The sequence below is a fragment of the Rhea americana genome, unplaced genomic scaffold, assembly GCF_003343005.1.
Source record: "Rhea americana isolate MKP2758 unplaced genomic scaffold, rheAme1 scaffold_25, whole genome shotgun sequence".
NCBI classification, from domain to species: domain Eukaryota; kingdom Metazoa; phylum Chordata; class Aves; order Rheiformes; family Rheidae; genus Rhea; species Rhea americana.
In genome coordinates, this window is record NW_028186368.1 from 2,052,435 (window position 1) to 2,076,860 (window position 24,426).

General features: G+C 37.5%; 1 protein-coding gene across 1 annotated transcript in view; it reads left to right on the top strand.

Moving 5' to 3' along the window:
* Positions 1-441: 441 nt before the first annotated feature.
* ATG5 (autophagy related 5) overlaps positions 442-24,426 on the top strand; it is a 79,890-nt gene continuing 55,905 nt past the window's right edge. Inside the window, exons 1-4 of the mRNA XM_085306919.1 lie at positions 442-634; positions 7,754-7,881; positions 14,064-14,142; positions 20,949-21,111. Of these exons, the coding sequence (XP_085163045.1) occupies positions 527-634; positions 7,754-7,881; positions 14,064-14,142; positions 20,949-21,111 (478 nt within the window). The 5' untranslated portion in view covers positions 442-526. The remainder of the gene's footprint in view (positions 635-7,753; positions 7,882-14,063; positions 14,143-20,948; positions 21,112-24,426) is intronic.

Sequence of the window (24,426 nt, forward strand, 5' to 3'; positions counted from 1 at the left end):
CCTCCCTCCCCCGGCCTAGCTGTTGCCCGGGAGAGCGCGCCCGGGGCCGCGGCGGCCGTGCTGCGCCGTGCTGCTGACTCACCTCGGCGGCGGCGTTGAAGGGGGGGCGCGGGGCTGCTGGGGCGCTCGGCGCCGGGGCCCGGGGTACCCGCGAGCTGAGGCCTTTGCTGCAAAAAGCACAGACCTTTTCGCCTGTGTGCTGAGGGCATGATGCGGGCTTTGGAAGTGCTTACGTGTTCGTCATCCACTGTGCGTTCCTAGTCAGGAGAATGCGAACTTGAAGGCCTGTGTGTCTAGCTCACCACTGCTTCTCCGCAGAAATTAATGTGTTTAACATCTTAGTAATACACTTTGGTTTCAGTGTTGGTGTTGCCTGTGCCTGCAGGAGTATAGTTACCAGGGAAATGTATAATCTGCTGTGTTTCATTTGTAGTAGCACTGACTTGTTTCTTTTTTGGGGGGAATGGGGTACATTTCTAGTGAAGAAACACACTGATCTACATGTGCTTCACTGTCCATTGGAAGAATGACAGATGACAAAGACGTACTTCGAGATGTGTGGTTTGGACGAATACCAACCTGTTTCACTCTGTATCAAGATGAGATAACTGAAAGGGAAGCTGAACCTTATTATGTAAGTATAACAAAGGTAGCAATGGATAGTCCAATCCCATTATTATATCTGTTTTCTGTCTGCTCATCATGCACATTGCTACTTGTCATGTAAATACATTTTTTTCTTCTTTTTATTCCTGGCACCTTCTGAAAGTAAGGTGATGATGCTGTAAGATTTGTCTCTCTTTACAGTAGCTTCAAAGCTTACAGCTTGACCTTAGTAGTGAAAGAAATTTATCACAGATAATTAAGTTTTTAAAAGTTTTATGAAAAAGTCAACAAGTAATTAGGTAAAAGGGAGGCTCTGCACATATATGCTGTGAGCTTTGTGTTCTTGGACATTGGCAGGAAGAGAGGAGAGAGAACTTGTATTGCCTAATTACAGAGCTAGCTTCAGTTTGGGCTTTGTGCAGTGTTGAAGCTGAAACCCATCAGTATGTGACCCCTCTCTGGTAGATGCGTTAGCACAGCACAGGAGTCATAGGTGTATGTAACACAATACAGTATTGTATAGGTATAGCAGAGCTCACTTAAAGCAAACTTGCCTGTATTTTTCAAAAGAGTAATGTAATGACATCAGGGCTAAGCAGCTCAGTTAAAGCATTGTATTACTCGTTTGCTACCGTAGTTGAGCCAGATAGGTAAGCAGGGACTTATGTTGGAAGTGGGTACATGCAAGCTTCTCTGTGGTGTTTCTTACAGATACTTGTATTTGGAGTAGAACTGTGATTAGGAAATCTAGATTGAGCTGCCTTCATTGCTGAACCATCTGTTTTTTTCTGTAGTCTCAAAATTGTTATGACTTAAGTTTAAAAACTGTGTRATACTGGTCTGTTGGTACAAAGAACAGTTAGAAATAACATTGGTAGCAAGTAGAGTACTGGTTTGTTGAAATTCATCTAGGTTTAAAGGAAAAACAAAATTGCAACAGAAGACCATCTCAGAATGATATTCTACTCAAGGGACTGATTCCTACTCTTTGAGTTTGCCCAACACTGAAAGGATTACTGTATACAGATGTCTCTAATAATGAGCAATATGAAGCTATTTCAAGTTGGGATACTCTTTCTTCATCCTGAATGCATTGGAGAGTTTTTGTATTTTATAATCAGTTTTGCATATGAAATGGTGCTTCGTGCTGAAAAAGCAGGGAGATAGCTGAAGAGGTTTTCTTTTTGTGTTCTTTTGTATTGCAAGCAATTCCTTAGGCACTGAGTATCCTTGTGTTTCATTTAACATCTGTGGAGAACAGTCCTGGTTATTGTGATTAAATACTGTAGCAATACACAGTATGGAAAAAGAGGGTATTACAGCCTAAACGAAGATTTACTGTATTGCTGAATCATGGCAATTCATGCCTGACATAAAAATATTGCTGTAGGGTAGCCAAAGGCTGATAGGATGCAGCCTCATTGGCCAGCGTGAACTGGTTTAACAGTTAGTGGCAAAAGAGTTGGTGGAAGAGATGTCATTCTGGTAAACTCCAGAAAAAGGAAGCTTTCTTGCCATGTGGCTAGAAAGTGGAAGAGTATTTAACTTGAGTTTCATAAATAATTTTGTGACAGTGGTGTATATTTCTAGTAGTCTAGAAGGTAAGCTGTTATGTAGAATCTCTTCTGTGATACAGAAGCCTCTGTAAAATAATTACCTTGAGGGCTGTCAGAAAGATCGACTGAAGTCTAGCGTACAGTTAAATACGCCAGGGCTTTCCCCTTCCCCCCCCCTCCCTCTTGATACTTTTTCAGTACTTCTCCTCTGGTAATACTCATTGATAGTATTCAAAGATTACAGGATTTGAAGTAAAAATGCTTTGTCAGCTAGTATTTGACACTGAACATAGACAGGTGATAGAGAACAGATGTTAAGCTAATATGTAATAAAATTAAGGCAGCTTTAAGCTGTGCTTTTAACAGCCTCACTCAATTGATTTTAATATACTTTTATATCTTTAGGATAATTATATTAAACCTAGGAAAGTAATAAAATTGGTTTCTTTCATTTCTTCCCAAGGAATGGGAAGATTTGTAGTAAAGTAGAAGAGATGGGAAGACCCAAGTAGAAATTACTGTTCTGAAGACTTAAACTGCAAAATGGTATTTGTAGTGCTGATCAAAATAAGATTTGGTAGTGTTCTCAAAAACTAAGAACTGATAAATACATTACTTTCAGTTGAAACAAATTAGACATGAAGTTTAAAAAGATAGGCAAAAATTCAATGTTGATGTCACATTGGAAGGCTTAAGTACTGGTCTAAACATAAAAAGGCTTAAGTACTGGTCTAAACTTGAGATGATGGAGTTCAGGGTCCTGCAGGAAAGTAAGGCAATAAGCAGGATTGCAACCCTGGACTTCAGGAGAGCGGACTTTGGGCTCTTCAGAGACCTAATTGGTGAAATCTCATGGGTTAAGGCCCTAGAAGGAAGGGTGTCCAGGAGAACTGGCTAATATTCAAACATCACTTCCTCCAAGCTCAAGAGTGGTGTATCCCTGTGAGTAAGAAGTGCAGTAAAAGGAGCAGGAGAGCTGCATGGGTGAGCAAGGAGCTCTTGGCCAAATTCAAACAGAAGAAGAAAATACACAGAATGTGGAAGAAGGGACAGGCTGCTTGGGAGAATTGTAGGAATGCAGTCAGAGTATGTAGAGATACGGCGAGGAAGGCTAAGGCCTAGTTGCAATTGAGTCTGGCAAGGGATGTTAAGAACAAGAGGAAGGGCTTCTTCAAATACGTCAGCAGCAAGAGGAGGACTAGGGAAAATATGGGCCCGCTCCTGAATGGGGCGGGGGCCCTGGTGACAAGGGATACAGAGAAGGCAGAATTACTGAATGCCTTCTTTGCTGCAGCCTTCACTGCTAAGGGCAGCCCCCAGGAATCCTGTAGCCTGGATGTGAGGGAGAAAGTCCGGAGAGGGGAAGGCTTTCCTTTGGCTGAGGAGGATAGGATTAGAGACCTGGGTAGGCTAGACATCCACAAATCCATGGGCCCAGATGGGATGCACCCACGAGTGCTGAGGGAGCTGGCGGATATGGTTGCCAGGCCGCTGCCATCATCTTTGAAAGGTCCTGGAGAACTGGAGAGGTGCCTGAGGACTGGAAGAAAGCCAGTGTCGCTCCAGTCTTCAAGAAGGAGGACCCAGGCAACTACAGGCTGGTCAGCCTCACCTCCATCCCTGGAAAGGTGATGGAACAGCTCATTCTGGATGTCATCTGGATGTATGGAGGAGAAGAAAGTGATCAGGAGTAGCCAGCATGGATTCACCAAGGGGAAATCCTGCTTAACCAATCTGATAGCCTTCTATGATGGAATGACTGGCTGGGTAGATGAGGGGAGAGCAGTGGACGTTGTGTACCTTGACTTCAGCAAGGCTTTTGACACCATCTCCCATAACATCCTCCTAGAGAAGCTCAGGAAGTGTGGGCTAGATGAGTGGACAGTGAGGTGGCTTGAGAACTGGCTGAAAGGCAGAGCTCAGAGTGTTGTCATCAGTGGCGTGGAGTCTAGTTGGAGGCCTGTGGCTAGCGATGTCCACCAGGGCTCGGTACTGGTTCCCATCCTGTTCAACATCTTCATCAGTGACTTGGATGAAGGGACAGAGTGCCTCCTCAGCAAGTTTGCTGACGATACCAAGCTGGGAGGAGTGGCTGATAACACCAGAGGTCTGTGCTGTCATTCAGAGAGACCTGGACAGGCTGGAGAGCTGGACGGAGAGGAACCTCCTGAGGTTCAACAAGGGCAAGTGCAGAGTCCTGCACCTAGGGAGAAATAATCCTAGGCACCAGTACAAGCTGGAGGCTGACCTTCTGGAGAGCAGCTGTGCAGAGAAGGACCTGGGAGTGCTGGTGGATAACAAGTTGACCATGAGCCAGCAATGTGCCCTTGTGACCAAGAAAGCCAATGGTCTCCTGGGGTGCATYAGGAAGASTGTTGCCAGCAGGTCAAGGGAGGTGATCCTGCCTCTCTACTCAGCCCTGGGGAGGCCTCATTTGGAGGACTGTGTCCAGTTTTGGGCTCCCCAGGACAAGAGAGACATGAAGCTACTGGAGAGAGTCCAGCGTAGGGCTATGAAGATGATCCGAGGGCTGGAGCATCTGCCCTATGAGGAACGGCTGCGAGAGCTGGGCCTCTTCAGCCTGGGGAAGAGAAGACTGAGGGGGGGATCTCATCAGTGTGTACAAGTACCTGAAGGGAGGGTGTCAAGGGGACGGGGACAAACTCTTTTCAGTTGTCCCGTGTGACAGGACAAGAGGCAGTGGGCAGAAATTGAAGCACAGGAAGTTCTGCCTGACCGTGAGGGGGAATTTCTTCCCTGTGAGAGTGACGGAGCACTGGCACAGGCTGCCCAGAGAGGTAGTGGAGTCTCCTTCCCTGGAGATCTTCAAGGCCCACCTGAATGCAACCCTGTCTACCATGCTGTAGGTGACCCTGCTGAGCAGGRAGGTTGGACTAGATGATCTCCAGAGGTCCCTTCCAACCTCACTGATTCTGTGATTCTATAAATGGAATACCTCTTAGATAGGAACTTCTCTGAAAAAGAGGCAGTCTCTATTTCTGTAATTAACTGCTGAGTTCTGTACTTTAAAGATGTCTATTGGGAATGTTGGATGTATTCTGTTCAGTGAAATACTGTTTAACTACTGTCTGTGATCTCTGATTATGTTGAAATAGAACCCAAATTTTCTTCCATACAATGAACTGAATTCAAATACTGTACACAGGAAGTTGGTTTAAAGGTGTTTATCAAATTTTGTTGCAATCAGTAATGCTTTAATAATGGATTTATTGCTTCCCTTATAGCTGTGCCACAATGTAACAGGGCTGAAAAATGACATTTGTAGCAGTCCAGATAAATTAATGCTGACATTCCAATATGAGATTCATCTACAAATATTACACAAATAAGAAAGTATTATGAAAATACTTATTTTTGTGCAGTTACCTGAACTATGTTGTCTCGAGTGGAAACTGTGTAGAACTAGCCTTTTTAACTTTATTAAAGTGTAAGACTTTACTGTCATTCAGTTGAGTGGAACTTCTACTTGAGTGCATTAATTGCTTTGCTGAATCCATATTGTACAACTTTTAAAACTAAAGACTGTGTTTTATTACCTTGCTGAGTTAGACTCCTGTGAAGGAAACAATATCATGAAGATAAGGGCAACAGATGGAAAAAAGAAAACTGTATGGTATGCAACAGGTCAAGTGTTTACTGGCTTGGTGATTATGATAGTGTGGAGTCTTGATCTTCTGCAGTTTTGTGTACTAAAATTTAGTTGTTTTATAGAAATATGCAAATTTAATAACCGAATAAAGCATCATGCAGAAGATGTATTCTTTCTTTTTTGTAAGAAGTTGCTCTTAGTTTACTCCCTTACTTAATGTTTGTGAATCTCATTTCTCTCTCTCTTTTTTTTAAATAAATTCCAACATTGTAGACAAAAGAGACCACAATTTGATGTAAAAGTTTAATACTAATTTTTGGAGAGATTCTAGCAAAGTGTTGTAGCACAGTAATAGTTTATTATCAGGGGAAATCTGTCCTTTCTTAGTCTGGATGTCTGTACAATACACATTTCACTTTAAGGCCTAATAGCATCTGCATATTATAAAGAAAAAATAAACACCAACAAAAAATGGTTATGAGAAACAAATGTTTCTCCTGAAATATTAAAAATAAATTTTATTTCTATTTATTCATTAGGTTTACTCATTTTATTAACATTTAGGAAAACAAAAATTATTTTACAGCATGAATGCTATTCATTTTAAATGTTTGTACCAAAGCTAAACCTTATTTTGCAGGTGATTTAATATTTTCTTCCTGGATACTGAAAGACATTGCTCGTTAAAGCTTATGGGCTGAATATCTTTTAAGTAAACATGCAATATGGCCATAGGCTTACTGATTCATGCAGTCTACTTAACCATTTTTATTGGTTGGCTTAATATGGATTGACTTTTTTTCTTTATTTTTTTTTAAGTGGGAAGTATATTCGTGAAGTACTACTGTAAGAGGGTGAAAGTTACCACAATTTCCTGTGGAAATAATGATTACCTTTATGACTTAAACATTTTCCTTGATTGTTGCATATATTTCAATATGATTTCAAAAAATATTTCTAAAACTAGCAATTTCAGTCTTTTGATCCACAAATTCTCACATATTTGTGCTTCAGAGGAATTTTTTTTTGACAGTTCCTCTTTTTAAATTTTTTCTGCTACAAAGTCGTGCTGGCAGGGAAAGGTGCTATCTTCACTTAACTACATGGTTTTTGTTTTGTTTGTTTTTAACCATGGTATGGATAACATTTTTTTCAGCAAACTTGTCAGAAAATGTTGTTTGACAAGGGTGCGTTAACAGGTAATTAGCTAGCTGATGGGAGAAGTCTTAATGGTTTTCACTGTAATTACATTCTCTTATGTAATGCATAACACTATATTTGAGGAAAAAGATAATATATCAGAAAGCTCTAAGAACGTGTCTTGTTTCAATAAATAAAATATTGAAATTTTTCTTCCTGATTTTTGAGAGAGTTGAAATCAATACGTTGAAAATGGTTGAAATATTGGAAGAGTAAGGTTAGCCTTGACTAACATGTTGAATTGGCAAAACCATGCAAAGAAAGCCGAAAKCCAGCTATAGACATTATGAAATGCATTTGGAAACTGAGCATGTAAGCAGCAGGCTTTCATTCAGTCTTCTTAAGTTAGTAATTTTTTAGAAATTTTTCTTTTGAAATAATAGTTGATATACATTCACTCATTATATTCAGTAAGAAGTTAGAACATATTCCTATCTGTTAACAAGAAAAAGGTTAGGAATTTAGTTTTTTTTGATCTGCTTAAATACTGAAAGATGGAAATTAAATTTAAATTCCTTTGCCTTCCACTGCACTAAAAGAATCAAGAACTTACATTCTGACTGGTTTTTAGTTAATGTACTGGATACTGCTGTTATGCGTCTAACTACATAATTTTATAGCCTTTCATTGGCCATTAATAAGTAAACTAACTAAAAATTGATTGTCTAAAAATGTCTTTAGTCAGCATTCTTTTTTCCATTAGCTTTTGATTATGAAAATGTGTACTTGTTGCATATTTTTATTAACTTTTATTTATAATGTTTATGTAACTTTTTTTCAGTTACTTTTGCCTAGGATAAGCTACTTGACACTGGTAACAGACAAAGTGAAGAAGCACTTTCAGAAAGTTATGAGGCAAGAGGAAGTTAGTGAAATATGGTTTGAATATGAAGGTACGCCACTGAAATGGTGAGTTGAGTTGACTTTTGTACCTCTGCTCAGAATAATCTAACATGTAAAGAGTAAATAAGTTTAGCACATCATCAGTACTTTTGCTAAACTAGTCACTCCACTGAATTTCAAAGATGGCAAAGGAGGGGGAGGGAAGAAAAGCCTGTTATTTAGGAAAAACAGGAAAAAAATTATGTTGAACATTTGATTATTCTTCTTGTACTTGCCATATGTATAAGGCAAAAGTTGTGCTGCACCTACTGTTTTTATTCTAGTCACTCTTGTAACACAAAGCATGCCTGCATTTCAACTTTTGCGCTTCTGGCTTTTGCGCTTCTGCGCTTCTTTCACCRAAGAAATCTTTTAGTTTATTATTTGACATTGTTAAGATGTTTGATGTCATGAAAAAGAAAGTATTATTTTTGGAGTCTGAATGCAAGTAGGGTTTTTTCTCACAAGCAATAATAAAATAATGTGCCTAATCTCTGAACTCTGGAGGTATGATGATCCATAAGGTCTCTCCTAGCCCTATATTTCTTTGAGACAAACCTAGTGAAATCCTTGAAAATATGTGACTTATTTTCCAAACAGCATGAAAACTGGCCCACTTCTTCCCCCTCCCACTCCAACTAATTTCACAACTAGCTGGCTGAAACAGCTTTAGACGTGTAACTCAGTTACATGGAATTTAACAATAATTTTGTTTTGAGATGCCATAGTAACCTTGAGGACATGACTGATACTGTCTAAATAAATAGAAAGCAGTGTACCAAGTTTGTCCCAGCAGGTTCATAACCTTATGTAGATAATAGGAGTTAATTACCTAAGCTTTCATTTAAGTTGTAACAAGAAGGGCTTTTTAATTCAACCAAAAATGTATTTGTACTATCTTTATGTTTTCAGATGCCATGATGTTTAAACTAGAATAACGTTTTTTAGAAGTATTAGACACTAATTAAAAAGTTAGTACAGCTGAACTCAGTTGAACTCAGTTGAATGTTGAATCATTATCTGTTAGTTTAGACTCTGATTCTTCAAACACTTTAAGCATGTGCTGCCAGAAAACAGCTCCACTGATCTCAGTGGGTTTGCTTTGCTAAGGAGAACTCTATCTACAGACCTTTATTTTAAGGGAATGGTAGTCCTCTAAACAGCTTAAACTCATTCCAGGGAAGAGCTAAATACCAGAACTGAGAATTAGACTGATTGACTAGTTTGTGGAGAAAAAGAAGAGTGGAGCCTTAACATTCTTCCTGAGTGTAATTTCTGTGTTCAGAATCAAACCAAACTTCATTGTGATTGTTGTTCTTTTAATTAGTTATTTAGTTTACATTGTGAGGTTACATTGTGAGGTTACATTGTGAGGTTACATTGTGAGGTTACATTGTGAGGTTACATTGTGAGGTTACATTTCTTACAACTTGTACTGTTTTGTATCTGGTTGGGATATAGTGTATCTTTTATAAGCAGCAGCTATTTTAGTTTCCAGTGAGATTCTGGAAAAATTCTGAGACAGCTTCAACTTCATGGTCTGTGGCATAACTGCTTTCAGAGAATGTAAAGGAACAGGGAAATGCTGTTCCCCCTTTTTTTTCTGCCTTTCAGTTATCCTTAGGCACATGATCTTCCATTTTTTCATGCAGTTAAGTGTTAAGCTGTTTCCCAAACTTGAGTTTGGAAAGAGTGCATATCCTCTGCCCCTCCTTTCTGCAGCACCAAGGTTTTTGGAAAGGATGGAAGTGCTTACTTTGCTGACATAGGTTCTGAAAAGTTTTTGAAGTTAGTTAGCAGGCTTTCACCTCTTGGAGCAGTAGTTGGTTGGTTCTTGGGGACTGATAAAATCTGTATCTTTTATTCATGAGGTTTTGAGATTAGCAGCAAAATACCCGGTTTCCTAAATTCTTCTGAGGTTTTCAAACTATTGAGGACTATTTTGTTTGTCCTGAGGTGCTCTAAGTATTCAATAATGTAAAGCTTCAGTGCTTTCCCCCCCCCCCCCCAATTCTGCCTTCAGTGGAGGCTTGAACAACATCAGATAGCTGTTGAGCATGTCTTGTAAATGTGAAACCTTATTCTCTGGTCATTTTTCTCGAGTTTAATAACCACAGCTCTCTTTTGCCATTGCCTACTGATTTCTTGTTTTCAATTTGTTCCTGTAGAACAGCTTTTAAGAAGCTGTTATGTAGTAGTAAGCGTTCTTCATGTTGTAGTGAGCTATTTTTTTATACCAGTCATACTTCCAGCTGATGATGTCAGTGTTAAAAACTATTGTTTTACCAACTTTTTCTAATTTTATACATTTTATGAAGAGAATTGTAGAGCATCCACAAGCATGGAGTCTGTCTGCCTTTCCTTGTGTGCAGTTAGGGGTTCAGAGTCTCGTCTCTACAAGGTCAGTCTCAGAGACGATGCCATCAATCTCTTTCATCTTYCCTGATGCTGTACAGTCTGCCAACCTGCTCCTGCAGCTCCTTAACTTTGTGACACAGCAGCATGCACCTCTTTTAGGGAAGGATGTCACCTCTATTTGCCTCAGCCCTGGGGAGAGGTACCAGGTACTCCTGGTAGCCTGAGACTTGGAGAATTGCATCTTCCCTCTGGATCTTTGTCTGTTAGGAGGCCTCTGATATGCTATGGAATCACAATGGTTGAGGTTGGAAGGGACCTTTGGAGATCATCTAGTTCAACCCCCCCTGCTCAAGCTGGGTCACCTAGAGTGTGTTAGACAGGACTGCATCCAGGCAGGCCTTGAATATCTCTGGGAAAGGGAGATTCCACAACCTCTCTGGGCAACCTGTTCCAGTGCTCTGTCACTCTCTTTTTTTCCTTATATTCAGGTGGAACTTCCTGTGTTTCAGTTTGTGCCCCGTGGCTTGTTACCAGCGATGCTGAGCCTTGGGGCTCAAACAGGGCCTTGGGCAGAGGTTCTGGCCCCTTTGTGTGGGCTGTGCTCTAGGCCTGGCGGTTGTATAGATCTTTTCCCTAGCACTGACTGAATGGGTGCTTAACGCTCCCTAATCAGGAGTCAGCAGCAGACAAAAGATCAAAGCACCCTTTGATCAGGAATAGCTGACAGAAGTTGTTTGAAACTGCTAGGGTTTTCTAGAAGGAGCATGAGAAAGAGCCAAGATTTATTTCTTACTGAATCCTAAAGGAAAAGGTGAGGGTATTTTCTGATGCAGCCAAAATTTCCATCAAGGAGACTTTTTCATAGAAATATTTAATCGCTATTTTGGACACTTGATAAACTCAGTACCCCAATAAGTTCTGGAGCACAGGAGAAGTTTTTCCATCCTGGATTGTCAGTTCATGTGATACACATCCTACTGAATTACTCCAGGCAATGATTGTGGCATGCGAACAACCTACCAATAGCTTTCTGTGTTTCTGTAGTATTGTTCTCAGTTCAGAAAGAAATAGTTAGAAAACTAGTAACAATTAATTTTCCCTACTATGTGTGGGTCATGCTTCAAAAGTACTTAAGTGCTCAGAGTTGAGTTTTCCAGGAGATCTCTTACACTTTTAAAACATACTCTGTGTATTAATAAAAGCAGTAGAAATCGATAGAGGCTTAATATGTTATGCTTTTATAGGTTGAAGACTTTCCAGAACCAATCATTACCCTAACAACTTGGAGGGGAGGGAAAAAAAACAAAACAAAAAAAAAACTTGTGGTCTTTTAGGTCTCTTAAAGGCTTTTGTTAGTTTGTCTGTTTTACCCCTTTTTTTCCTTAAGGAAGAAGTTTTACACAATCTATCTGTCCTTGATTCCGATTCCAGCTAAGTTTAGTTTGATTTTTGACAATCAAACCATGTGTTTTTTTTTTCAAAATGATGTCTTTTTAGGACAGACATGTCCCATGACCAGTTAATACTGTTGCTCTGTTAATTATCTATTATCTATATTATCTATGCTGCAAAATGTTCAAAAGCTTGTTCTTGGGTTTTGGGATTTTTTTAAAAAATTCTCCTGCTTGCTGTAGGTTCTACAAGGTGATAGTGTATTTGTTTAATTGCAATGAGTATTTTTCAATTAGCAGTTCAGAAACAGCTTTGCAGCAGTACTGCTAGAAGTGGGATATTTGATAAGATAATACTGGTTTGTAGCACAAGGTGCGCATGCTCTTAAGAATGGAGTGAGGGGATGTTGCTTTCTTCATTCCATCTTCTATAGATTCACAAGTTCTCTTTTCCTCTCAGCTTCCCTCTTTGTGTGCCCCTTATTTCCCTATCATGGTTCAGAAACAAGGTTTCATATAAAAAGAAGTATAAAAAATATCTTTGCTAGTGTTCTGTGGAATCTTATTGTTTCTAGACTTGTTAAAAATACATGTAATTGTATCTCAAATTTGAGTGAAATACCGCATTGTACTGGCATTACTTTAGGCTTCTGTTGGGTCTAGATTAAATGCCAGTGTGTAAACTGGAATTTGAAGTAGGAAGTATCTTACCTGTCAGGATTGCTTTACTTATGTTGTAAACTTTTAACAGCTGGTCACGCTTCTGAATAGAAAACTATTTCTCTCATGGTCTGCTGTCAGCATTAATGACGTGTTCTACTGCGGAAATTCACACAATGAATTCAAGGCTGGCCTCTTTACATGTATGTAGCAAAACAAAGTACAAGAATCTTACTGAAGAATGCCTCAGTGCATGAACCCAATTTTGTAATCTAAATTGGGTAGGAGATATAGCAGATGTAGCCTAAGAACTGATTTTTTTTTTTTTTTTGGTAGCTGTCTATTGCTGTATAAATAGAAAGTAACTGAAAGTCATTTATTGTGTTCCATATTCATGATATAGCAAATTAATTTTCAAGGGAAATCTGCCTTCTGTAATTTAGCCCACCTGAAAAAGTACTCTTTGATGGACCTCTTGCTGAATCCCTGTTGAAGAGCTCAAGACATGATTAGCAGTTAGTAGTAGTAGTAGTAATAATAAAAAAAAATCTTAATGGTAGAAACTTTTTCAGCATTAATAGTGAATCCAGATAGGCATTCTATATATTCTTTGTCCTCTTTATGAGGAAAGCACAGTTCTAGATCCTTTGCTGCCTTTCTCCCCTGTTCTTGCTTTTTAAAAGTTAGGATTGCAATAGGTAAGTTAAAGAATTGTACTGCTATTTTTGTTAGCTCACCAGGAGAGGGTGCTAAAGCACTAGTTTGCAGGAAAGTTTAAGTGGTCAGGAAATTGGCTTGATGACATAGGTGCTTTTAGAGCAGTATTCTGTCATCTCACCGTTATAGCTTTTCTGGACTTTTGAAGCTTATGTACTTGGCTCTGCGTACTGTGACCAGTTTCCAATTAAGTAGTGAGTGCTTATGTCTTTGTAGAATGATGAATTAATAAGGCTTCTTTACTTTGTTAAAATTTACAAAAGATAAGAGAACAGCTTTTTATATTAAATACAAATCCTCTCCATGCCTTATTTTATCAAAAATATTGTCACTGTCTGCTTGTAGAAAAATTACAGTAAGATTTTTTAAGTGCCTGTAGAAGTTTTGTGTATGTAATAGGTATTGTTTATATTGCCCAAGGCCGCATTTTCTACTGAAGTTAAGACAAAACTTCAAGATAAAGATGAATATTGAGAGGGAACAGCTTCTTGTAACTTGTAACTTGTACCACTGATGCAAAATTCCAGTTAATCTGTTTTTCTTCCATTCTGCTTAGTTTGATAGTAAAGATAAGGAGTTCAGCTTTGTTTCTCTTCCTTCAGCCCTCCTACAGATGAGTTGCTTCTTGGTTCTGCTACTTATTCCCCACCCCAATAWCAGGCAGGTGGAACAGGGAAGAGACATTAAGGATCAATGTGATATAAACTTGAGGCTTTTAAATTTCTGAACAAATAGACTTGTCTGTCAAACCAGCCAGTCCTGCCACTATCAAGCTTTTTAACAGAAATTACTGTTCTGAAGGATTCTACAGCTGTAGACAACTCTTGCAAAGCTACTAGTGTTCTGTGGGGCGCAGCTTGTAGGCCACTGGTCTAGGTATAGAATGTGTGAATTTCTGGCTTGATTCTGCCAATAACTGCAAGTTACCTGCCTGTATCCTTTTTCTGAATATGCAATAATGAATGTTAAATGTGTAAGGAAAGAGTTGATTTTTTTTTTTTAAGCAGCTATGCTAACTGTTCATGTATAATTAAACATGCAGTTTTTGTGCTTATTTAATCTTTTTTTCTTCCCATTTTTTAGGCATTACCCAATTGGTTTGCTGTTTGATCTCCATGCGTCAAATACGGCCCTTCCTTGGAACATCACAGTGCATTTCAAGGTAAAATTGAAGTATCCTTTTGATTACGAATATTTGAACAAAGGATTATATGAAATTTGGAAGCTAGGAAAAGGTTTCATAATTATTCATACTTCATAAATAGATTGATGATATGACTTTCTGAAGAGGAGAGTGTTCATTCTTCAGGAATCATCTTAATTCTCTGCAAATCTAAAGCAATTTACTGTGAAATTGTATACTTTCAAATTACCTTTTGAAAATACCCTGAAAAATAATTTTTGATTTTTSGATTATAATAGAGTTAAGCTATTAGACTATGTCAGTGTAGTTGAGTGGGTAAAAATGAAAAAAWTTCTATGGTATATTTCATTCAGTAACTTAAGATTCAGAAGTGTTCATAACTTTGGGCACATTAGTGTAGAAATGAAATATCACAGAGATCCTTGAAGTCAGGGTTGAAGTCAGGGAATACTGCTGTACTTTGAAGTTGCATTTCATGTGGGTCCCGTTCAGAGAACTGAGTGAAGTGAGTTTGGTCTTGTGACAGTTTAGTCACAGGGGAGAGAGTACTTTGATTATGCATTGTAAAATCATTAGGTATAACTTGATAGTGCTGTTGATCTTTGCTCAGAAAACTATTTATGTAGGGTTAGCTCTGATGCAAGATTCTTCTATGCTCTGAAACGAGTTGAGAAGATAGCTTCAGGTATGTTTGGAAATCAAAATCATAAAGAGAATTCATGTTTTTTAACTATGAAACTTTAATTTCTCCATTGTACTGTAGAGGTTTAAAGGAAACAAGGCAATAGGGAAACTGATCCAAAGGAAAACACTAGGTTAGTAGACAGTCTTCACTATGTGTGGTCTGAGATGAATRCAAAGCATCCATGTAGTTGTGTTCAATGTTCTCATTCAAACAATTTTCTCTTGAAAGCATTTTAGAAAAGATCTTGCTCATAGGAATAGTCTGATTCCTTTTGGAAATGTGCACTAAAATAAAACGTTTTTTTACAGTATGCACTTCTACACATTGGGACCTCTTAAAATTAATGAGTGAATCCAAGGATGTCATTGAAACCTTTATAATTGCTACACTTCTGTCTGATATACATCAAAGAGAGGTGGGATGAAGAAACTTTCAAATTGTTTTGGAGACAGTGTAGGGCATCTAGTTTCCTAGACTGTGATTTTAAATGTTGCACACAATTGAGCTCCAGAAGATTGGCCGTGACAAAGTAGGGATATTGTCGTACCAAGGTAGAGCCATCTTGGGAAATAAGTTGAAGCACAAGAATGCTTTTCAATTTGATATAGTAATGTACATTGTCTTTAATATTCGTATATTGCTGCTTACCAAGACATTGGCTGATTCACCTTTGCCTCAAAGTGTGCATTAAAGATCAGAAGAAATACTTTACTGCTTAAGCAGTGTTATTTTGAAGATTGCTRTAAGTTATATCTCAAATACGTAACACCTTAAAATGTCCATCCAACATGTTAGATTCTRTCCTGCTTAATCTCTTCTTCTGGTTTTGATATAATTTAAAATTTTATTTAAATAACACTCCATATTGTTTGAAGTATAAACACAACTGAAATCTCTCGAGGTATATCAAAATGTTGGAGAGACTTTTGTGTTGTAGTTCTTTGTAGCTGAATAGTTTAGATATAGGATTGCTGCAGAGATTTTTTTTTTCATTTGTGTGTAATTATTCTTCAAAGGGAAGTAATTCTTTTTTAGTTTAATTGAACAGTATTAGGATTTTTTTTGGTCTTTAAGTTATGTTGTCAAAGCTTTTTTCTTTTTTTTATGAAAGTATGCCGTCAACAACAGACAGCTCAAGAACATCAGTAGAGAGCATTCTTTTACTTTTTATTTTCCGATCGATTTTCTTTGTCTCAAGCAAGAAATGTGAGATTTTTTTTGTTCCTGTTTTTATTCTTGCACAGATCTGAGAGTTGAAAAAAAACTTGTAGTTTTCTTCACTTATAGTATGCAGATGAAATAATAAACACAGTGTTCACATTTAAGAAACAATTTACTCATCTCTACTTGTGGTATGCAATAAAATAGGATTCACTGATAACTCTAATAAAGTTAAAATACAGTTGCCTTAAATAATTGTAGAAGGATGAGCTTGAGCAGAGTACCGAGGTCTGAGAATCGTGAGAAGCAATAGTCTGGGAAGTTGCTTTTGTAACCCTGGTGTTGCTTTATAGAGAAGAGGGGGAACTTTGTCCCTTCCCTTGGAATTAGTCTCATAGTGCCCTGCAGTGTGCTTGGCACTGCTAATGTTCTCAGCGTGCTAACCACCTTCCCAGATTTTAAGCAGCGGGTAGGAGCTAAAGCACTGCTCTGGGATTGCTAGTGCTATAGTGGGAGAGTGAATTGGGTATAGTAAGTTAAGGGCTAAAACTCTTCCTCCACCGAAGCCCTTACCTAGCCTGCCCCTCCATTCATCACCTGCTGTAGCAGAGGAGGAGCTATATCTTCTTTTGTGTAACATCAGTTGTCTTCTCTTCTTGATTTTATTAACTCAATACAAGGTCAAATGGAGAGAAAGGGAAATACTTTTCCATGCAGCACATGGATAAATTGTGGAACTTACTGGTGGGAGACACTAAAATTCGTTTATACTTCTAGCTTTTACGTTTTTTTTTTCCCTCAAAGAAAAGATCACTGATGGTAACTAAATAGAAGTATGTGGATGCTTCCCTGCCTTGGGAGCTCCTTAAGTGATAAATTGCTAGGTGGAGAGAAGGAGTATAGTGAAAATGATATTTATACTGTTATCTGGCACACTTAAGCACACAGTACTGAACTTTGTGGTCTGAGGTTTCTTACAGTATTGAACAATTAAGAATATGATCTTCCACAAACTGTTTAAAATCTTATGTCTCTGGTTATGAAATACATGGAAGATGCTGTAGAATACATTTTTTTCTTCCATTCCTCTCTACCTGCCAAAACTGGAGCTTTATTATTTTTCTGTTTCTGTTCCCTGTCACTAGGAAAATGCATGATTCTGAACTCTACCTTGAAAGTCTGAAAGAATAGCTTATTTAAAAATTATTAGTTTGAGAACTAGAAGTTTAACTGTTAAAAGCTGAGTTATGTTCTGCTGGAGGGCTTATATTCAAATGTTTTTGTGCATAGGAATGGAAGCTTCAAATCTAGGTCCTGCTTTTGTCCTCAGCCATGAAATCTAAATTTCTTGCCTTATTTTAGTTAGGTATCTGAGATGATAATCTATTATTGCTCTTTTTGTAATTAGTTGGGGAGCTGGGAGATAGACAGAGCCTTCTGACCCAAAGGAGGGCATGAATTGCCCTTTAGAAGTACCTCTAATTCTCCATTGATTAAACAGATAGCTAAGATTCGATATTACCACCTCTCATCTCACAAATTGAGAGATAAGTTGCATTCTGTATGTTAGTGAAAGTGCAAGTTCATAGAATAATTTTTTTTTTTTTTTTTGCTGGCTATGTCAATGATAGCATAGTTTATAATACTATGCTATTGGTGTAATTCTCTGTAGATGTAACCTAATACAATTACACTATCTTAGTGTAAACAGGCATTTTGTAAAATAGAACTGATAGATAGATTTTGGTGGAATGGAATAATAAGACCAGACTGAAATTACCGTATGGTTTTGGAACAGACTTATATGAAAGGTCATTTAGTGCTCCTGTCTTTACAGGTGATACCTACCTCTTTATGACCAAGTTTATATTGCAAATGTCTACTGTTCTGTGCAAAATAAAACCAGTGCTACTTTAGCTTTCTTAGAAAAGTCCCAGGCAACATGGAGGGTGAAAGACACCAAAAATAATGACTGTATTTTAATCAAAGTTGTTTATGGAATCTTTTTAAGCTTCTGCATCTCTCATGTTTGTATAACCACAGGTGGCTACAAGCTTGTTTACAATTGCCTTTTTTGGGAATATAATCATAAGTAATTTATTTACTTTTCATCATTATTTCCTGAATAGGTAACTCAAAAGCRGGAGGGAGGAGGGGGAGAGGTATAGGAGTGCATGTGATATATTTAAATGTAAACCCTATTCTTCTGGGACATAATTTATATCAGTGCAGAATGCCATATTTTTTCCTTCGTAGTTTCTTGTAGGTAGGTTGACTTGTTTTATATGCCTCTTGCAGATGTAGTGTTATTTCCTAAGGTTTCACTTTTGTGCCTGTGTTTTTCAGCTTCTACTCACGGTACTGAACAGAAATGTGTCAGTGTTTTTCTTGTAAAGAAAAAGTAGACAACATTGAGATCATAGGAATGTTTTTGAGTCCTCCACTCTATTTTCCCTTAAAAGGTGCGAAAATGAAACATCCCACTCCTTTGTGCTACTGTGCCTGGATTCCTTCCTCTAGCTTAGCTAGCTCTGGAAATGTTTAAATATTTTAACATTATTCTACACACTGTTCAGGCTCTCTCAAACATATCACCGAAGAGTGAAGTTTCCTGTTGTCTGAAGGCTCACAGGATGAAAACCAGCGTATAGACGCTTACCTGTAGAAAAGCACAATGTCCAAAAAAAGACCATGAAGTTCAACATGTAAATATACCTGTGACAAACAGTTCCGGAAATTCTGTCACTTTCTCAGACTTCACTTAAACTTCAGCTTTGAACTGTAAAAGTCAGTTTCTAGGTTCCTCTGTTACTTGGCATTAGGTAGACTTCACTGTTTCGTCTTTTCTGAGGGATGCCAATGTCTCACATCTGAATTCTTGAATGTAAAGAACTTTTTAAATCTTGAACTATGTTATTTCTGACTGTTCTTTTCTTCTAGACTGGTTATCAGATGTTCCTTTTTTTTTTTTTTTTTTAATTTGAGCAAATAAGTTAAACTTAAAGTATTTTACAGACTTATACAGATGTCAGTTGGCAACCTGCAGCCTCATTATTGTGTTCTATGCATCTTAGAAGCAATAATGCTGGACAGTCAGCTTTGTAGAGGAGACAGAGGGTGAGCTCTGCGCTGGTGACAGAACATCTTTCTGTTCTTTCCTCTTTGATGTTTTCGTACTCAGCTATGCTCATATGAGAAGCAAGCTTTATCTCTGTCTTCAGATTTTTAGTCAGCTGTACATCCTTTATTCYTAAGTAACAATAGCACCTCTAAGTTGGATACCAAACTGTATTCTTCCAGAAAGAAGGCATCCTCTTCCCTTTATACTACTGTCTTTGAACGATGTTCATGCTATTGATCTGCAATTTCCAGAGTCTGGGTTCCCTGTCATAAGGAAGAATCACTTTATGGAATTCCAGTATTTAATCTCTAGCTCTCTTTGACAAACTTAATGGAGAGGGAACTTTTGTTCTTGTCTTTCAGAATTTTTTTCAGGTAAGGCTGCCCCCAGCTCCTTTCAGTATTGCCAGCTATTAGTGTTTCTTGGATATTTTGAGTTCCCTTACTTTGAGGTAGTCTTCACCATTTCTCCTGATTTGTGAAGAGGAGGGAAGGCACAAGTTCATCCAGATGATGATCCTAGTAGGATATTATCTGTTAACTGTTGTAAAAGCTTTTGAAAAATTCCCCATTATGTAGTTTGTTTGATTTACTTGTATTTCCAAGGTGATTTTGACAGTCCCTACAAAAACTTTTTAAAAAGCTTTTCAAAAGGTTAAGAGGAAGAGTGTTTATGCAGAACAGATGAGAAATATACTGTGAAAATAAGTGATCAGCCCTTGTTATAGAGGGGAGCACTAATGATGCCACTCTAAGTTTGTTTTAGGAGTTTGTGGTGTTCAGCATAGTCATAAGCTGCTGTGAAAACAGCATGAATAAGGAGAGGATAAAATGTGCTTTTCCCCCTCCCCCTCCTTGTTTTTTCTTTTTTTGAAGACTCCGAAAACTGAACTCAGTGATTTTGTGAAACTGAATGCTTGTATTGTAAAATACAATGATACTAAGTAAAATGATACAGTAAAATGATACTAAGAGTTGATAAAATAAAAATTAGGGGAAGAACAAGCCTACCTCTAAGCCTATGTAGTGATGAGCTTTTGATTATGTAATTTCCAAAGCGATCTTTTTTTGTACACAAATAAGGTTTAGTACTATGTTCCTTATTAAATGATTTAGCAAAGAGTTGCCATTTACTGAGGTAACTTTTTGTTTCATTCAAAAGTTGTGAACTGTGCATCTGTAACATTTTTAAGTGCAGTGCAATAACTCTGATGAGATAAAATGCATGAGGAATGAGGTTGCAGCATGTGACCATAGCACGTGTGTTAGATTGAAAAAATAGGGTTGATGAGGATTTCCAGTATCTTTGAGGAAAGATGTTTGTAAATGGCATGTATACTGTATTTCATAGTATATGCGGAAGATATTTGAAAGCAACACTTTTCAAAGGCACATATAGAAATGGGCACTAAATTTCCATCGAAGGTCAAGAGGAGCTAGGCAATTATCACTTATTTTTCTGTTTTTCCCAGTTTGCTACCAGTTAACTGAACTTGTGCTTGAAAACTTGCTAAAGTCATTTGTTTCCTGAATTTTGGATATAAGGGCCTAAATGCAACCTTTGACACATTTAAGTATGTTTATTAAGGTGAGGTGGGATGACTTAGAGTAACTTCACTTTTTTACAGAAAGTTATTCAATGTTTATCTGAATGTTTCTCTCTGAAACATTTTTCACTGCAAATTATTATTTTCAACACAGTGAGAGGACGGAGGGTGATAGTTTCTTTCATGAGTGGAAGAGTCCAGTGTGCTTTCGTTACATAAGTATAAACCAGATTAAAATTATTATCTATTCTTGATCTTCAAAGACCAAGGAAAACAAATGCATCACACTCCTATGTTTCGTTTCTTTGTAGAATTTTCCGGAAAAGGATCTTCTACACTGCCATTCTAAGGATGTGATTGAAGCTCATTTTATGGCTTGCATAAAAGAAGCAGATGCTTTAAAGCACAAAAGTCAAGTCATCAATGAGATGCAAAAAAAGGATCATAAGCAGCTGTGGATGGGGTTACAGAATGGTAAATACAAGGCATCAAATATTAATTAGATTTAGATGTAATTAATTTAGATGTAGCATGTTAATAGCTTATTTCTTCAAATTTCAGTCATAATATGGAAAGTAAAATATAAATTTTCTGCGGAATTTTAGTTTATTGTGTAGAAAGTACATACTTGAAAATTTTGAATTGTATTTATTTTGCAATAATCTAATTGTAGCTTGAGATATTTGGGGAACTGGATTGGGTTGTGATTCTATTGTTTAAAAAAACCCAACAAAACAAAAAGACAATATTTAGTCTAGTATGCTTTTTTGCACCTGATGGTTGTTATATTGCAGACAGCTGTGGGGTGTAAGTAGTGTTGAGTATGAATCATGTTGGATTGTTTAAGAAAAAGGTTTGGCTCCTCTGGTTTATGCTTTAAGGATTGTCACTGATAGACAGACAATATAGGTGAACTTATTTCCCTCACCCAAATTTAAAACTTTTACTGCTATTACTATGGCTTTTGCAAACATTTCTGCACAGGTAAAGTATTGACAGAAAAGGTATTTCTACAACAGCAGCTGACAGCAAAATAATGCRGAACAGCGTGCTATAATTAATCTTTCTTTGCGCAGATGGTATGAATCTGTATTGCAGTGTGAAATGCAATATTTCTGGATTTAGTGTCTCTTCTTTCTTATTGTGGTTCTTGGAGCAGGCCTTTAGAAGTCTTGTCCTGTAAGATGAAGAGCTTTGCATCTGCACTTCATCTCTTCACATGTGTTTATAAGAAAAAGTTAAACTAAACACAAGAGAAGTTCTGAATGAAAGAAGACTTGAGTCATACATTTGTTAGCTTTAGACAATTAGAAAGGCACCAAATTAGTTTGGGTTTAATTTTTTTATGAGCATATGGATTTTTTTTTTATTGCTTAGTCGTGCTGCCTTCCATATTAAAGATACTCCTGCAATATTTTTTAAGGTACTGAGTTCCTATGAGGTGATATAACCTCTTTTTATTCTGATAGGTTTCTAATGCTCCTCCAATTAAATCAATATTAGGAAGAAATTAGAGGGTTATCTTAGTTTAATATTTGAGTGCTAAGATCTTGAAGGCTGCAAACTAATACATGCAAACTTTATCTGATAGGAAATAGCTCCTTATCTGGTTTACTACAAAATATTTATTTAACTACTTGAGAGATTCTATTTTGTATAGGTATTAGTCACCAAACTGATAATATATTCACTTCTGTGAATTATGAGTAAATAAAGATTCTGACCCACTGGAAGTCAGAATCCTTACAAAAATGGATGTTTCCCTTAAGTTTACATTGAGACAAGTCAAATTAAACTGCATTTTTAATAACTTCATGAGATAACCTTTCTGCTGCAATAGTGTTTGAACTAAACTGCCTCTAACACAGAAGAAGCGGAATGCTCTGCCAACCTAATTTTGTTTTCTATTTAAAGAATGTTTAGTTTTACTGGGAAATGAAATCCTGTCACCTAATGCTGGTATTCTAATGCTCCCCACAATGCATTTTATATGTTCTTTTTATGAATGCTTTGTAAAGTTGATGCAAAAAGACCTCTACCATGAGAGAACTATATTTATGGCAGAACTGCTGACTACACAAGTCGTATGAGCAAAAGTTTTTTACTGAACCAGAAAATATAGAAACTCTTAAGGAGAACTTCTGTGTGAGGTAAGGGAACAGGTGTGCAATCCGTCCTTTCTGTGCCCGTCTTAAGCTCTTCTAGTTGATCATTTATCTAAGAGMATCTTCAGTTGTAGGCAAAACAGAATTGCACTGTTTGCTTTATGATGTTAAGATCAGAGGTTGCCTAGCAAGGTTGATTTCTGTATTTACTGTATCACTGTATTTAATGAGAAATTGCACCTGTGGAATCTGACACCTAAATGAGAAGTTTAAACAATCTTTTGAATACTTTCAAATGCTAATTTTAATTTCTCAGCTCTTCATAAAAGAGAAACAAGAAAAGCTTCTGAAACCAAGAAAACACTTTTTAAGCATGTTGTATCTTTCAGTGTGTTTTTTATAGGCTTTCGTTTGAGATGCAATAGTTTTAAACCTCTTTGAAACAGAATGAATGACCACAAAAAAAGAAAAGAAAGTAACATTTGTGATAACTGTCTTGTAAGTAATGATACATCTGCAGGCTTTTCTTTTTTTTCCTCTTTGAAACTTCAAGCAATTTTCTTCAGCTCTCAAATAGAGCAAGTGTTATTTAATGATTGCAAACAATACTTACTGGGTATGTTACTGTAGTATATTAAACCCATATTTCTGAAAAAAATCCAGTTTTGCTTGTTTGGAGAAATACAACTGCCAAGTACAAATATAATTGGGGATAAATGTTTCTACTGAGCAGGAAATGCTCGAACAAGTAGCATGAGAAACTCTCCAGTTGCTCTGTAGCTCTGATGCTTTTTAGGGGATGAGCTGTAGTAGTGAATTTGCAGCAAAACCTTGTGCTGCGAGCAGCTGATCAGTATTCAAACAACCTTTACGTTCTTCCTCCCACCATTTTTGGTTTTGTGTTAATAGGCCACAAAATCATGGAGGAAGACTTACTTTTCTATTGCTTTGTGCTTGTGCTATGACTCTTTTGGTTTGTGGGGCTGTGTGTTCGTTCGTTCGTTTGTTTGTTTTTTTTTTCCTCCCCCCCCCCTTATTTTTCAGGCTTCAGTTGGCCAATTTTTAGTCTCTCTAACACTGATAGCTCTTAACTAGAGCGCTTCTTTYGCATAGGTGCCTCTGGGCTGCCCTGGTTTTGACCGGCATTGTGGAGCTTTGAATACGGTAGGGAAGAGAAGTTTTGCACAAACACCGAGGACAGGCTCTGCGCCTATACTGGCCTTTGATCCTTTGTAAGGATTCTTACAATTCTGTCATCACAGTTGGTGGGAAATCTTTCTATTGTTCTTGCTATAGTAATGTTATGGCTGTTTTTATCATGGATAAAGAGAATTTTTAAGTGTAGTATTTTCCCTGCCTTTTGTGTGGAAAAAATATGGGCTTTCTGGTTTGAGGCATGTTGTGGGCGTAGTGATTACTTAGGATCAAACAAATTAAAGTTCAACAGTTTTTAAAAGGGGAGGTGTATTTTTTTCCATGGTTCAAAGACTTAATATTTATAACTTCAGTAAATAATAGTTCTGATAAAGGAAGGTTTTTAGATTCAACACAGCTGCTTTTCGTCAGATGTGGGGAAACATAGTTCCTATACCCTGAAATTTTCACAGCCATCCTCTATAATTGAAGACCAGAGCTTGTATTTCTGATAAATGAGTGGGGAAATAAATAATAAAAACTCATGACT